The sequence below is a fragment of the Equus przewalskii genome, chromosome 11 (assembly GCF_037783145.1).
Source record: "Equus przewalskii isolate Varuska chromosome 11, EquPr2, whole genome shotgun sequence".
NCBI lineage: Eukaryota > Metazoa > Chordata > Mammalia > Perissodactyla > Equidae > Equus > Equus przewalskii.
Genome location: NC_091841.1, coordinates 22,976,298 through 22,988,807, shown reverse-complemented (window position 1 = coordinate 22,988,807; position 12,510 = coordinate 22,976,298). Strand labels below are relative to the sequence as shown.

General features: G+C 57.5%; 1 protein-coding gene and 2 long non-coding RNA genes across 4 annotated transcripts in view; all 3 read left to right on the top strand.

Annotated features, from left to right (window-relative positions):
- The first annotated feature begins 814 nt into the window (after positions 1-814).
- On the top strand, positions 815-7,509 carry LOC103544586 (uncharacterized). Its single transcript, XR_011523927.1, has 4 exons — positions 815-1,293; positions 1,930-1,985; positions 3,538-3,734; positions 5,504-7,509. It is a non-coding gene; the product is annotated as an uncharacterized lncRNA (long non-coding RNA).
- A 184-nt stretch (positions 7,510-7,693) lies between these two features.
- SYT7 (synaptotagmin 7) overlaps positions 7,694-12,510 on the top strand; it is a 67,119-nt gene continuing 62,302 nt past the window's right edge. The window contains exon 1 of one of the 2 annotated variants that reach the window (XM_070564112.1): positions 7,694-7,821. In XM_070564112.1, the coding sequence (XP_070420213.1) occupies positions 7,728-7,821 (94 nt within the window). In that variant the 5' untranslated portion in view covers positions 7,694-7,727. The remainder of the gene's footprint in view (positions 7,822-12,510) is intronic. The other variant, XM_070564102.1, reaches the window with a different exon arrangement.
- On the top strand, positions 7,926-11,151 carry LOC139074372 (uncharacterized). Its single transcript, XR_011523929.1, has 2 exons — positions 7,926-8,194; positions 10,118-11,151. It is a non-coding gene; the product is annotated as an uncharacterized lncRNA (long non-coding RNA).

Genomic DNA, 12,510 nt, shown 5'->3' with positions numbered 1-12,510 from the left:
CACCTCTGGATGAGGGAACTGAGGCCCAGGGCTGGGGGGAGACTGACCGCAAACCCAGACCCCAGTGAGTGGCCAACGCACATCTCCTGCCTCCAGTCCAGGCTCTTGCTGGTCTGTCACAGTGTAAGTGAACGGGCCGGGCTGTGGACGGCGTCTGACAGTACTGGGTTCGAATCCCTGCTCTACTGCTCCTTGGCTCTGGGACCTCGCTTCACTCCCCAGCCTCTCTGAGCCTCAGTTTCTCCATCTGTAAACTGGGGATAGCAACATTGACCACATAGGGTGTTATAAGGATTTAACACAATAACAGCAGCCCCACAAGGGTAGACTTGGCCTCTTTCACCACTGTGTTCCTAGCACCCAGAACACTGCCTGACACATGGCAGGCCCATGATGAAAGGGAACAGTTATCGTCACCCTGTGCCATGCCACTTCCGGCTTGACATCACTAGTAGACGAAGCCAGGGTAACTTCTTTAATTCCCCAGTCCCCTGAAGGGAAGCAGAGGAGTCTGGCTGTTGCAGAGAAAGGCAGCCACTATCCTAGAAAGAATGGCTGTGCATCCTTAGGCAAGTCCCAGGCCCTCTCTGTGTGGTTCCTCCTCACAGTACAGGGAGGGCATTGCTCAGCGATAACTGAAGTCTCCCAGCTCCAGAAACTGTCCCTGGACCCTGTGCCACGGCCCTGCCTGAGGGCACTGACTCTCCCCTTCTGGGGTACCCAGAGGGAGGGGCCAAGGGGCAGGACAGGACATGAGGGTTGGGAGAGGGCAGTGGCCAGTCTCCGGGAGGCTCCCGGGAGCCGTGGCTCTATTAGGCTGCCGCTTGCGGGACGCATGAGTGATCAGGGCAGCCAGGCATCAGCGCCAGCCTCCACCAGGACCAAGCCGACGGTGCATGCCGGGTAGTTCATTAAGGGGGTGTGGGGGAGGGCCAGGGCCTCGCTGAGCACGCCCCCACCCCCGCTCCAGCCTTAACACCACCTGGCACTTAGCGGCTCCCTCCCCACCCGCCCTGCCAGGCATTTGGCAATGGTAAGGAACAGTGTGGATCTCATAACAGCCTACAGAGCCCATTCTGGCCATTAGCTCTTGCTCCTCGCAGGCCCCCTGTGAGTCTTTATTGCTACCTCCAGGTTGCGGGGGGGAGGGGAATGAGCAAAGTTCTGGGAGCAAGAGGCCTCTGCTGGGCGTGGCAGAGCAGGTCCCCATGCCAGGGCCGTGAATCGCCTCCCAGGATGCCGGCTCCCATCCCGTGGTCTTTCCATGGTGTGTTGCCAGCCAGTTGGAGGAAGGTAAGGCCCTGCCACGCCCGCCACCCCCCCCCCCCCACTTTTAGCAGAGCCCCCTGCATCACAGCCCTGGGGGAGCGACTCGCCAGCAGGTCATTTTCTAGAGGGACCCAACGGCCCAGATCAGGACGTTTGCAAGTCCAGAAAGCTCTGGGCTCTGGAGAGAGGAAGCAACATCCTGTCCTGACCTCTTGGAGGAAACAGCCTCCAGGGAAAACAGGAAGAGCCTGGCCCAGGAGGAAGTCCTGAGGGTGGGGCCGGGGGAAGAGGTCCCAACCCAAGCCCTTCTCTCCTCTCACTGCTGGACTCTGCCAGCCATAGGCTGAGTTAGGGACTGTCCTGGGCTGCCCCGCTGGGTCTGTCCCCAGTTGGCTGCTGTCCACCTGGGAGCCATGTCAGGGCCCCCAGCTCACATGGTGGGAGATGAGCACTGGGGCTGGGGGCACAGAGTCCTCCGCCAGAGAGGGCATAGATGTGACACCAGCCCTCTTCTCCCCACTCCTTGGCGGGCAGGCGCCCAGAGCAAACTCCCTTCCCTTCATTCATGCCTTTGCTCTTCATTTACTGAGCCCTCCTCCGGGCCAGGCAACGGGTGCAACAACACAGAGTACATGCTCCTACCATGTTCCTATTTCACAGATGAGAAAACGGAGGCACGAAGGACATTAAAATCTTTGCCCAAGGTTACAGAGCAGGTGAGTTGGAGAGGAGAATTCAAACACTGGCGGCCTGACTGCACGGCCCTTGGGGTAACTGGAATGCCAAAGAAAGGAAGAGACCTTCTCCTGGAGGAAAGAGAGCATCTAAATAAAACTCACTGGAAGAGGGCGTTGACCTGGGCCCCAGGTGGGGCAGGAGGGTTCCTTACAGAGCCCTTCACACCTGCCACCCCTGCTCCTGGCGACTACTCCTCACCTTGTCCTCTCTTCGCACCCCACCCCTGCCTCCCCCACCCTCACTCTCAGCTGTTGACCTTGTTTCCCACTCCCCGAAGACAATCCAGTCTCTCAGAAGCACTTCCAGATTCGCAAGGCACATCCACCCCCACCAGCCTCTGCACCCACACGCTCTGCCTCCCTCATCCTACGAGACGTGACAACACACGCGCCCACTGCCACTCGGGCTCCGGAGCCCAGCCCTCCGCTCCACTCAAGGACATCGCTCCAGCAAGCCCTCCCGCGGGCGCTCTCTCTCCCTCCTCCGTCATCCGTCTCGCCCTCTCCACCAGATCCTTCCATCAGTGAACACACTCGCTGTTCTCCCTCCCATCCTACACAAACGTGTCCCCAGCCCACCTTCCCCACCAGCCACCATCCATTCCCTGCTCCCCTCTGCAGGGACCGCCTCAGAGTCATCTGCATCCTATGTCCTCCGTTCTCCTCCTCCTGTTTCTCTCAAACCCACCCCCATGTGCCCCTCGTCCCACCCCTCCAACAAAAGTGCCCCTGTCAGGATCTCCAATGACCTCCTCGTGGCCAAACCCAGCGGTCAATTCTCAGCTTTGCTGCCACGAGCTGTCCCAGCAGCATTTGACAGTCTGGCACTCCCCCCCACCCCGGGAAGCATCCCTTCCCCTTGGCTTCCAGGCTGGCTGTTGGCTCCCGTGGTTTTCTCCAACCACTCTGGCCGTTCCGTCTTGGTTCCCTCTGCTGCTTCTTTCTCTTCTCCCAGACCTCTCAACGTGGGGGACCCCGAGCCCAGTCTCCCGTCCTGGTCTCTCTCTGTGCTTACTCCCCAGCCATCTCACCCCCTCTCATCACTTTAGGCTCCATCTGTTTGCCCATGACTCCCAAAGCCAGTCCTCCAGCTTGGACCTCAAACGCCCAGCGGCCTCCTCGACACCTCCCCCGAGAAGAGACAGCTCCAATCGGACCTGTGCCAACCTGAGCTCCTGCTCTGCCGCAGACCACTTGCTCTCTATCTCCACGGGGGTGCCACCTCCCCCAAGGGAGCGAAAATTGGTTCTCGGGGGACAAAAACTCTTAGATATTGCAATGGTTTGTGCTCTCAAAGGACCAAAGGACATAAACATAGACACATGATAGCGGAGGTATTAAAATGTCACAGGGAGGGGGTGATTGGAGAAAAGTCTAAAAAGGCTCCTTGGGGGTGGGTGATAAAGAAAAAAAAGATTGAGCAACAGTGGCTCTAACACAAACTTTCCATTCCAATCGATGGCAATCTTGTCCTTCCACTGCTCAGGCCAAAATTCTGGGGGTGACGTCTCCTTCTCCCTTTTTTTCACAGCCCACATCCAATCCATGAGGAAATCTCATTCGTTCTGCCTTCAAAACAGATCCAGAATCCAGCCGCTCCCCAGCACCCCCACGGCATCTACCCTGGTCTGAGCTGCCTCGTTTCTCGCCCGGATCATTGTAACAGCATCCTAACTGGTCTCCCGCCCTCGCTCCCTTGACACACAGCCAGGGCGATCCTCTTACAGTGTAAGTCAGCTTGTCTCCCTTCTCTCCACTAAACACTCCAGAAGCTTCCCATCTCCCCAGGTTCTTATGATGACCTGCCCTCCCCACTCTCCCTCACTCTCCTGACCTCCTCTGCTCTCCCTCTTTCCCTTCCTCACTCTGTTCCAGTCCCACACGCCTTCTGGCTGCTCCTGGAACCCTCCAGGTATAGTCCTACCTCAGGGCCTTTGAACTGGCTGTTCCCTATCCCGGTATACTGTTACCCAGAGAACCACAGGGCTAAATCCTTCACCTCCCTCAAGTCTTTGCTCAGACATCACCTTCTCAAGGAGCCCTGCCCTGCCCACCCCGTCTTAACGTTGCAATCCGTCCCCCGCATTCCAGATAACCCTCGCTTCTCCCTACCCTTTATTTTTCCACAAGACTCATCTTCTAACTACTGTGACATTTACATATTTCGCTTATCACTCATTGCCTTTCTCCCCCTGCTAGATGCAAGCCCCCCCAGGGGATCTTTGTTTCCATCACTACTATAGGCCTAGCATGAGAACAGCGCCTGGCCCCCAGGAGGTGTGTCTGCTCCCCCCTGGACAGCTACCCCAGTTGGATTTCTGACTTTTCACACACCAGACTCCATCACCTCTGCCCCTCTGCAGCCGCCGCTCCCTCTCTCTGAGATGCGCCCAATGCCCTCCTTTAGCGAGTGCTTCCTCACCTTCTGGACCCTCTCAAAGACCACATCAGCTCTCTGGTTAGGTCAGGAAGGGCCCTGCCTGCCAGATAAGGATTGAGGGAGCTTTTCCCCACGAGCAAGGGGGATCCACAGAAGGGCTTTGAGCTGAAGAGCGACACAGTGGGTCGTACTTGTCCTTTGATGCCCATAGGACAATGGCTGGGAGGGGAGCCCACTGGAGGCAGAGGAGGGGACCCAGGGAGAAGGCTGGTGAGAGATGAGAGGACCTGGGCCAGGGGAGTGGCTGCAGGGCAGCAGGAGGCTGAGAGGACACGAGAGATAGCCAGGAGGGGGGAAAGGCTAGGCTTTGTCACCAATTAAACATGAGGACTAAGGGAAAGATGGGAGGTAGGGACATGGCCCAGGTGTCTGATCTATGGGGGGGAGGGGTGATGAAGCGATGCACCAGCCAAGCTCAGGGAATGGGTGGGGAGCACACATCAGAGGGGGTAGGGAGGTCTACGGTAGAAGCATCTGTCCCCCCACTATAGCCTCCACCCCCTTCCACTGGGGGCATCTCGTACCCCACACTTCTTGCCATAAAAGGAGAGCCCATGGGGATTTGGAGAAGGATGGGGCTTCCCCAGGAGAACCCAGATCTTGGACCCGGGATGAAGGGGAGGGGCCCACACAGGGGGCTTTTTCAGAATCCAGGCCTGAAGCCTGTGCCCCCAAATTCACAGGGGAACTTCCGGCCGAAAAGTCCACCCTTGCCTCCCTTTCTGCATGGCCTTGTTTGACCAGAAAGACAAATAGGATGGGGAGTGGCCTTCGTGACATCACTGGGACACCTGAGCTCAGCCCAGGGTGTGGTGGGTGGGAGCGGACAGAGGGTGTCTCCTGGTCAGACTCAGCTGTCCCACAGAGCCTCTCACTGGAGCAGCCAGGGTCACTCAGGACCATCTCATCCTGCATCCTCGTGGTACGGATGGGGAAGCTGAGGCCCGGAGAGAGAACTGAGTTGTTGTAGGGGACACTTGATTTCCCAGGGGGACACTGAGGCTTCCTGGAAAGAAGGACTCACTGGTCTGATGATCACTGGTATATGTCTTTACAGCTCTTTTCTTCCCGAGAGTTCAGAAGGCTGCACATCCACGACCTCGTTCATCCACGAGACCTCCCTCTGGGATGGGGGGCAGGACCACCATGCGCAGATGTTCTGAAACTGCTCCGTCATTGCCCTCCCCTCCACCGCCTTCCTTCTTCAGTCTCTATTACGTCCCCTTTCTTCTCTCAATTTAATTCAGCAAAGGCTTAAGAGGCTCCTCCCTGGTACAAGGACTGGGCATTCAGGAAGCTTCTAGATTTCCCCAGGGCCAAAGTCATTTCCTGTCTTCTATGGTTTCAGAGCACTTTCTTCCTACCCGCGTTTATACACACACATACCGGATTGTTTCTGTATCTACAATCCTGGAGGGTGGGGCTGGGTCTTACTTAAGCTTGCATTCCCCCCCTAGTGCCTAGGCCAGGGCCTGGCATTTGGGAGTCTGGAGAAACGCTTGCCCAGGGCAAAGGTACCCCTGACTGTGCCAGTTACCCGGAGGAAGAGCCCAGAGGGGTTCTGTATACACAGCACCTGGCACATAGGAGCTACTCAATGTCTGCTAAATGGATCAAGAAAAAAACGAAGGAAGGAAGATGAGGGCAGATAGTGATGGGCCAGCCTTGCCTTTAAAGAGCTCCTGATCCATTGCATGGGTGGGGGAGGTGGGCACAGATCAGCACTGGAGAGGTGTGCAAAATACGACTGAAGTAGACAATTCCATCAGAGCAGTGTTGAGGAAGTACCGTGGGGCCACAGAGGAGTTCAGACTCACCTGGGAGAAGCAGGGACGGCTCCCTGGAAGAAGTGGCATTTGAGGTGGGCTTTGAAGGGTGGAAACACATGGCAGAAACTCAGGCACAGTTTTTAGCTGAAGGTAGGCATCAGGCAAGACAAGGAGGGCAGAGTCCTCATCCTCGGGAGGACTGTGTTTCAGGCAGAGTTTCTTGTACCTGACTCCACAGGCAGTGTGGAGCCATCGAAGGCCTTGGGGCTGGGGAGCTGGGGAGCAGCATGACCAGATCTTGTCGCAGAAAATCACAGTGAGGGAGGGCATTGGACTGGAATGAAGGAGAAGAAGGCAACAGAAGCTGCTGCTGAGGAGCAGGGTGAGAGGGTTGTGAATGTCTGACTTAGGGAGGCAGCTGCCAAGTTTGCGATGGGGGTGTGAGAGGCTCCACAGAGAAAGGGTCTGAAGGATCTGGAAACCGATTCAATGTGGGGGAGGAGCAGCAGGACGCTCAGGGGAACTGATCTGAGGCCTGGGAGCGTAAGGAGGCCTTGATAGGCACGGAGTCATCCCAGGCAGGGGCTGCTTCCAAGGAAGGTAATGAGTTCAGCCCACCTGGATGGAGATGCTTCATGAAGAGGGCAGATGCCAGCTTGGGAGGGAGGTCGGAGCCCCCGGGACAGAGTTGGGAGTTGGGCGGAAGTAAAAGCTGAGGCCGTGGGAGTGGATGAGCTCACATAGGAGAGAGTGTGGGATGAGAAAGAAGATGGCGGCTGAGGACAGAGCCTTCGGGGATGCACACATTTGAGGGGGGCGGGAGCAGGAAGAAAGGGGATCCAGGCGGGAGTGGACCAGCCAGAGAGGTGGGGGGTGGTCCCTCATCTTCTCCCTCTTTTCCACTGCTGCCCCACCTCTGCTCCACCCCCCATCTCCCATGAGCCGGGGCAGACTGGGCAGAAGAGCAGACCCTGGAGCCTGGCCAGCCTCCAAAAAGCTCCAAGGTGAAAGGTAGAGAAGCCCAGTGGTTGAACGCTTGGGCTTTAGAACTGGTCAGAGCTGGGTGCGACTTCCACCTGCCCCCTCCCTCACCCTTCCTGGCTGTGTGACCTCAGGCAAGCCACACCCCCTCTGATCTGATCCTCAGCCTCCTCACCTTCCCGAGGGGATCACAATGGGGCTTCTTCATCGGGCTGCTGTGACTATTAAGTGGGATAATGCGTGTTATGCACTTGGCATTCGGGCCCGGCAAGCCCTCAGAGCTCAATAAACAGTGGCTGCTGCTCTTATGATTATTACAGGGTTGGGACTGGATTCTGGCGCTCCGTCTGGCCTTCTGGCCAGGGCCAAGGAGCCCAGCAGCCCCCAGAGCCCTGAGCGAGGAAGGGGGGCTGGCCACTTGAACTACCCCCTCTCCCGGAGTGCTGAGGCCCCTCCTGCGTCCCAAGCGCAGAGCCAGGCATCGTGGAAGCGGGGCAGTCCCAGCTTTCTCGGCGCTGATAACCCTTTCACATGCTGAGAAATGGGACCCCACCCCCACTGCGGACTTCACCTCCAGCTGGGGCTCGGGAAGGGGCCTCAGTCCCAGGGCGTGTCACGCCCCCAGGTCCGTGCACGGGTGCCTTCTCCTCCGGGGCGCGCGCTTCCTCTCCAGGACGCGGTAATTCACCAGCTCACGCGGGCTCCGCGGCGCCCCCTCCGCGCACGCGCATCCCCGCCCCAGCCCGCGCCCGGCCCGGCCCGAGATTCGGGCGCTTTGGGTGGGTCCGTCCAAGTTGGAGAGGAGGACGGCCGAGCCGGCGGCGCCCGTCGCGGGGCGGTGGCGGCCCTGAGCCAGATGCCTCGGCCCCCGCCCCGCCACGGATTCTGCAGCTGGGGTCCGTCGCAGGCCCTTCTGCGCGGCCCTGGAGGAGGAGTGCGGGGGGCGAGTGGCGCCGGCTGTGATGCGAGCTTGCGGAGCGGGCGAAGGTCTGGAGTCGGTGGGTGCCGGCTCCTGTCCCTGACGCGCCGAGGCCTGTACCCGGGATTTCTCAAAGCCTCAGTTTCCCCTTCTCAGCCTTAGGCTAAGGGATCTCATTTACTGGACCCTGGAAACAGGGTAATGGATCCCATGGGCCGCATGCCCGTCTATGCAGGCTCATTTGGGCGGGAAGAAGAGGCATGTTCCCCCGGATCTGGGGTGCACTTACTAGTGGGCCCCATCCTACCCGGACCGGACCGGGTGGGGGCTCCCTGGGAGGAGCGGGGCATGACTGAAGCTGCTCTGTACCGGCTGGGCTCGGGTCTGGGGTCCCGCAGTTGCAGGAGGGAGCTGTCTAGCGCTAGGAGGCCCCTATTAACTAGGACACCGCTAGAGATGGGCGGTGATGGTCGGAGCTGACCGGCTTGGGCCCCCAGGGGAGGTGGCCGCAAGGGCCAGGGCTTTGAACAAACCACAGAAGGTTTCTGCAATATCAAAAGAGCTCTTAGTCATTAATATACGGGGGGAGGGGGGCCGTGGTGAAAGGGCCTCTGCTTGGTTCCCATCAGCGGAAGATCAAAAAGCATTTGGTCAAAGAACCTTTAAATACCTTGAAAGGCAGGTGAAGCCTGTTCAGTGGGCTCCAAGAGGGATCGAAACGCTGGTCTGAGCTGCTGTCAAGCTCCAAACACAGTCTGTGTGGGAGGTGGGGAGGGCACAGAGGTAGGAGGGAGAAATGGCGGGGATGGACCACCAGCCCACCCCCACCATGACCCAAGAATCGCTGTGGGGGGCGGGTGAGTAGGGCAGTGAACTGCTAGATTGTCAGAGGTGGAAGCCACTTTGTAGGCCTCCAGGCTGGGGATTTTTATCTGAAGCCTATAAGAGCCCCCCCCACCCCCAATTATGGGAAAAATGTTGTGTCTGTATTTGGATATGCATTTTTCTAGGGAGGAGAGGTTCATGGGGCTCCTTAGATTCCTAAAGGAGTCCAAGGCCACCTCAAGATTAAACACCACCATGCTTGTGGGACAGACTGGTCAACTGAGTGAGGCTCAGGATTGAGTGATTGACCCCAGGTCACTCCGCTTGTAGTGGACAAGCCGGGGTGCTTCCATGGTGCATCCTGGCAAGGGTGTCTCACTGGGCCCTGTGGCTCAGTCAGTCTCAGGGTCCCAGAGTGGCCCAAGGCTGAGGAGGTAGGGGCGACTCAGAACAGAGGCCAAAGGCTGAGGTTCTGACCGAGGCTGGGGCTGTCCCAAGCAGCGGCTGGCCAGGAGCAGGGGCACCAGCTTTCATCTTTTGAGGGGCCAAGGTTTAGAGAAGCTGAGTCAATCCCATGGCGGGTGTCAGGGTGACCGTGGGCCAGAATCTGGATGGGGAGGAGGTCACAGGCAGAAAGGATGGGGGTGGGTGGGGTGTGGGGAAGGGGTTTCTGGCAAGAGAATGTTTCTGGCTCAGCAACATGGCCTGAGGACGTGGAATGGGGACCCAGGGCTACAGGAGGTCAGCTTGGGGCAGGGGCCTTGGTGCCTGGGATCATCCCCCGGGAGCCTGGAAAAACACCCAGCCCTTGCCTTGCCATCTCCATGAGAAAATGGAGGCCCAGAGATGTCAAGTAACAGGCCAAGGCCAAACAGCTAGCTAGTGGCAGAGGCAGGACCAGTATTCCAGTCTAGGATTTCTTCCCTAGAAGCTGCCTCTTCAGTATCAGGCCTCCAAAGCAGGGCCTGGCGGAAGTGTGGCGGGTGACCCTGGGTAGGCCTGCGAGAGTCGGTGGTTACTGGGTCTGGAGAGAAGAGTAATTGATCAGCGAGCATTGACTCAGTCTCCACTGTGATGAGCTGGGCATAGAGATGGCTGCAGCTGCCTCCTAGGAGACTGCTGTCGCATCCTTGCTGGAGAGAGGATGCCTATTAATTTTTGCTTTTACTGTCACCAGGCTCCTGCCCTCTGCAGAAGGCGAAGAGGAAGACTGGGGAGGGGGTGGCTGCAGGGACGGGGTGGCAGGGCCGTTCCTGCCCCTCGTCTGGGACATCAGCGAGCTCTACTGTTGCCCTTCATAGCGGCCTTCTGGCTGGTCTCTGAGCCTGTGCCTCCTGGATCAAGCGAATGCTCAGCTCGAGTCTCTTGCCACATGGATGGTGGCGGCGCGGAGAGAGGTGTGTTTGTTCTGTCACGTGAGCTGCGCAAACAGCTTCCTCAGCGTTTTTATTAATAATTCAGCCCATGGTGAAGGGGGTAGGGTAGGGGGGACAGGAGTCCTTGGGAGACAGCAGCAATGAAGAGCAGGCCAGGTGGAGGCCAGAGGCGAACCAGGAGCCCTGCCTCCCAGCCGTGGCCTAGCAACGGAGCCGGGCGGCCTCAGGGGCCCTGTTTAGGAGAGTGCAGGCCTGGCATCTGCTCCTGAGGGACAGAATGTCCCTCCCTGCTTCGAGTCCCTCCCGAAGCCGACCCAGGACACCTGGCCCCTGATGACGGCACCAGATCGGAAACAGGCCTGAGGGGTCCACAGCCTGCAGTGTGGCAATCCTTGGGGAACCAGGCGCTGCCAGCATTTCTTGCCACGTCATGGAACCCAGGACACAGGGGGCCAGCAACGTCACCGAATGAGAGGGCCTCTCTGGGCCCCCCTCTGTTAGGGGCCAGAAGGAGAGAGGCAGGCCCTCAACCGGGAAAGGGTGGGACCTGAGGCCAGGAGAGGGTGACACCTGCCCAACTCTTTTCTCGATGTACCTGCTCACTCCTGCAGACTTCATTTCCTGTCCTGCCCAGTCCTCTGTGAGTGCTCGGGAGATGGAAACTCACGGTTGGCTTGGTTCTCATTGATGCTCCAGCAGGAAAGAGTAGCCTTCAAATGCAGCAGAATGGTTTGAGGTTAGACATCTGGAAGAACTTCCCTGACAGGCAAAACATGGGAGTGGGGAGTATGTGCGTCTCTGTTAAGGATAAACAATAATAATGGCATTCAATATCTATCAAGTGTGCTCCAAGTATCATTTTAAGTGCTTCAACTGTATCATCTCATTTAATCTTTATAATAGTAGAGGGAGATAGGTACTATTATTGCTATTTTCTCCATTGTATGGATGAGGAAACCAAGGCCCAGAGATGTCAAGTAGTCTGCCCAGGGTCACATAGCTATGAACGACAGAACCACACAAATCTGCATTCTGTCATCTTTCCAGTGACTCTGCATCCCCCAGACAAAGTGACCAAGGCCCAGAGAAAAGGTGTCCTCGAAGCCTTTCCTGTGTCAATGATAAAGGCAGAGAATAAAACTCACCCAAGATGCCCAGTGCCTCAGAGCCTCAGTTTCCACAACTATACCTCATGGAGTTTATCTAGTACATCTGAGGGGCTGTCCTGCTCTGACATTCTGGAACAATGGCTATCTAAGACCTGCTGGGAGTGAATGAGGCTGGAATTTTTCTTTTTGTAAGGGACAGGCTGTAAGCTCTCGGATGGGAGCGAGCACTGGGTCTTCTCAGGAATCTCACAGTGGTTGGCGAAAGGCTGGGAGTCCGGATCAAGAGTTCTACTCCTGGTTCTCTCATCAGCCCCCTGGGCAGTCAGCTCTGGGGCCTTTAGCTCCCTGGATCAGTTTTTTCCCCTGTAGAGGCCTTGTCTTCACCATCTGTCACCTGAGGGGTAGCCTGGGTCATCCCTCAGACATCCTCTTCCTGGCAACTCTGAAAAACTCCATGATTCGAGATGCTCTTGAAGACGTGTTGAGCTGTAATGATGAATTCTGTTGTCTCCCTCTGGACTCTCGGGTTGATGGGTGGGGAGATTCCTGAATAGGGCATCTTTCTGCCTCGTGTCCCGTTTGACAGGGGTGGGGGCGATGGGGTGACAGGGGTGGGGGTCGGAAGGGATGCACTGTTTGGTCTTTACTAGGGCACTGAGAGAGGCAGCTGAAGGAGGGAGCAGGAACAAGCCGAGGCTGGAGACCCTGGTGTCCCAGCCGGTTGGCTCTGCTTTCTGGGGTTTGCCAAAAAGGGGTGTGTGGCGAACTCCTGGAGTCTCAGCTGCCTGCGGGGGTATGAAACCTAATGGCCCTTGACCAGGGGATAAGGGCTGAGATTTCTGGCCCCCGAGGAACTGTGAGCCAGAACCTACAGATGCCTTTTTTCCCTTCCATTTTTAATTAGAACATTTAATCCAAGGAAATCTGTTCTCCACCGGAACAGTCTTCATGGAGGTTTGCTTGGGGGAATTTCTTTATCTGTTTCTCAACCGGAAAAGCTGTGGGTGGAGGTGCGTGTGTGTGTGTAACAGTCTCCATGTGAGTTCAAGGGGATGGTGTGTGTGTGTGTGTGCTGGGGGAGACTT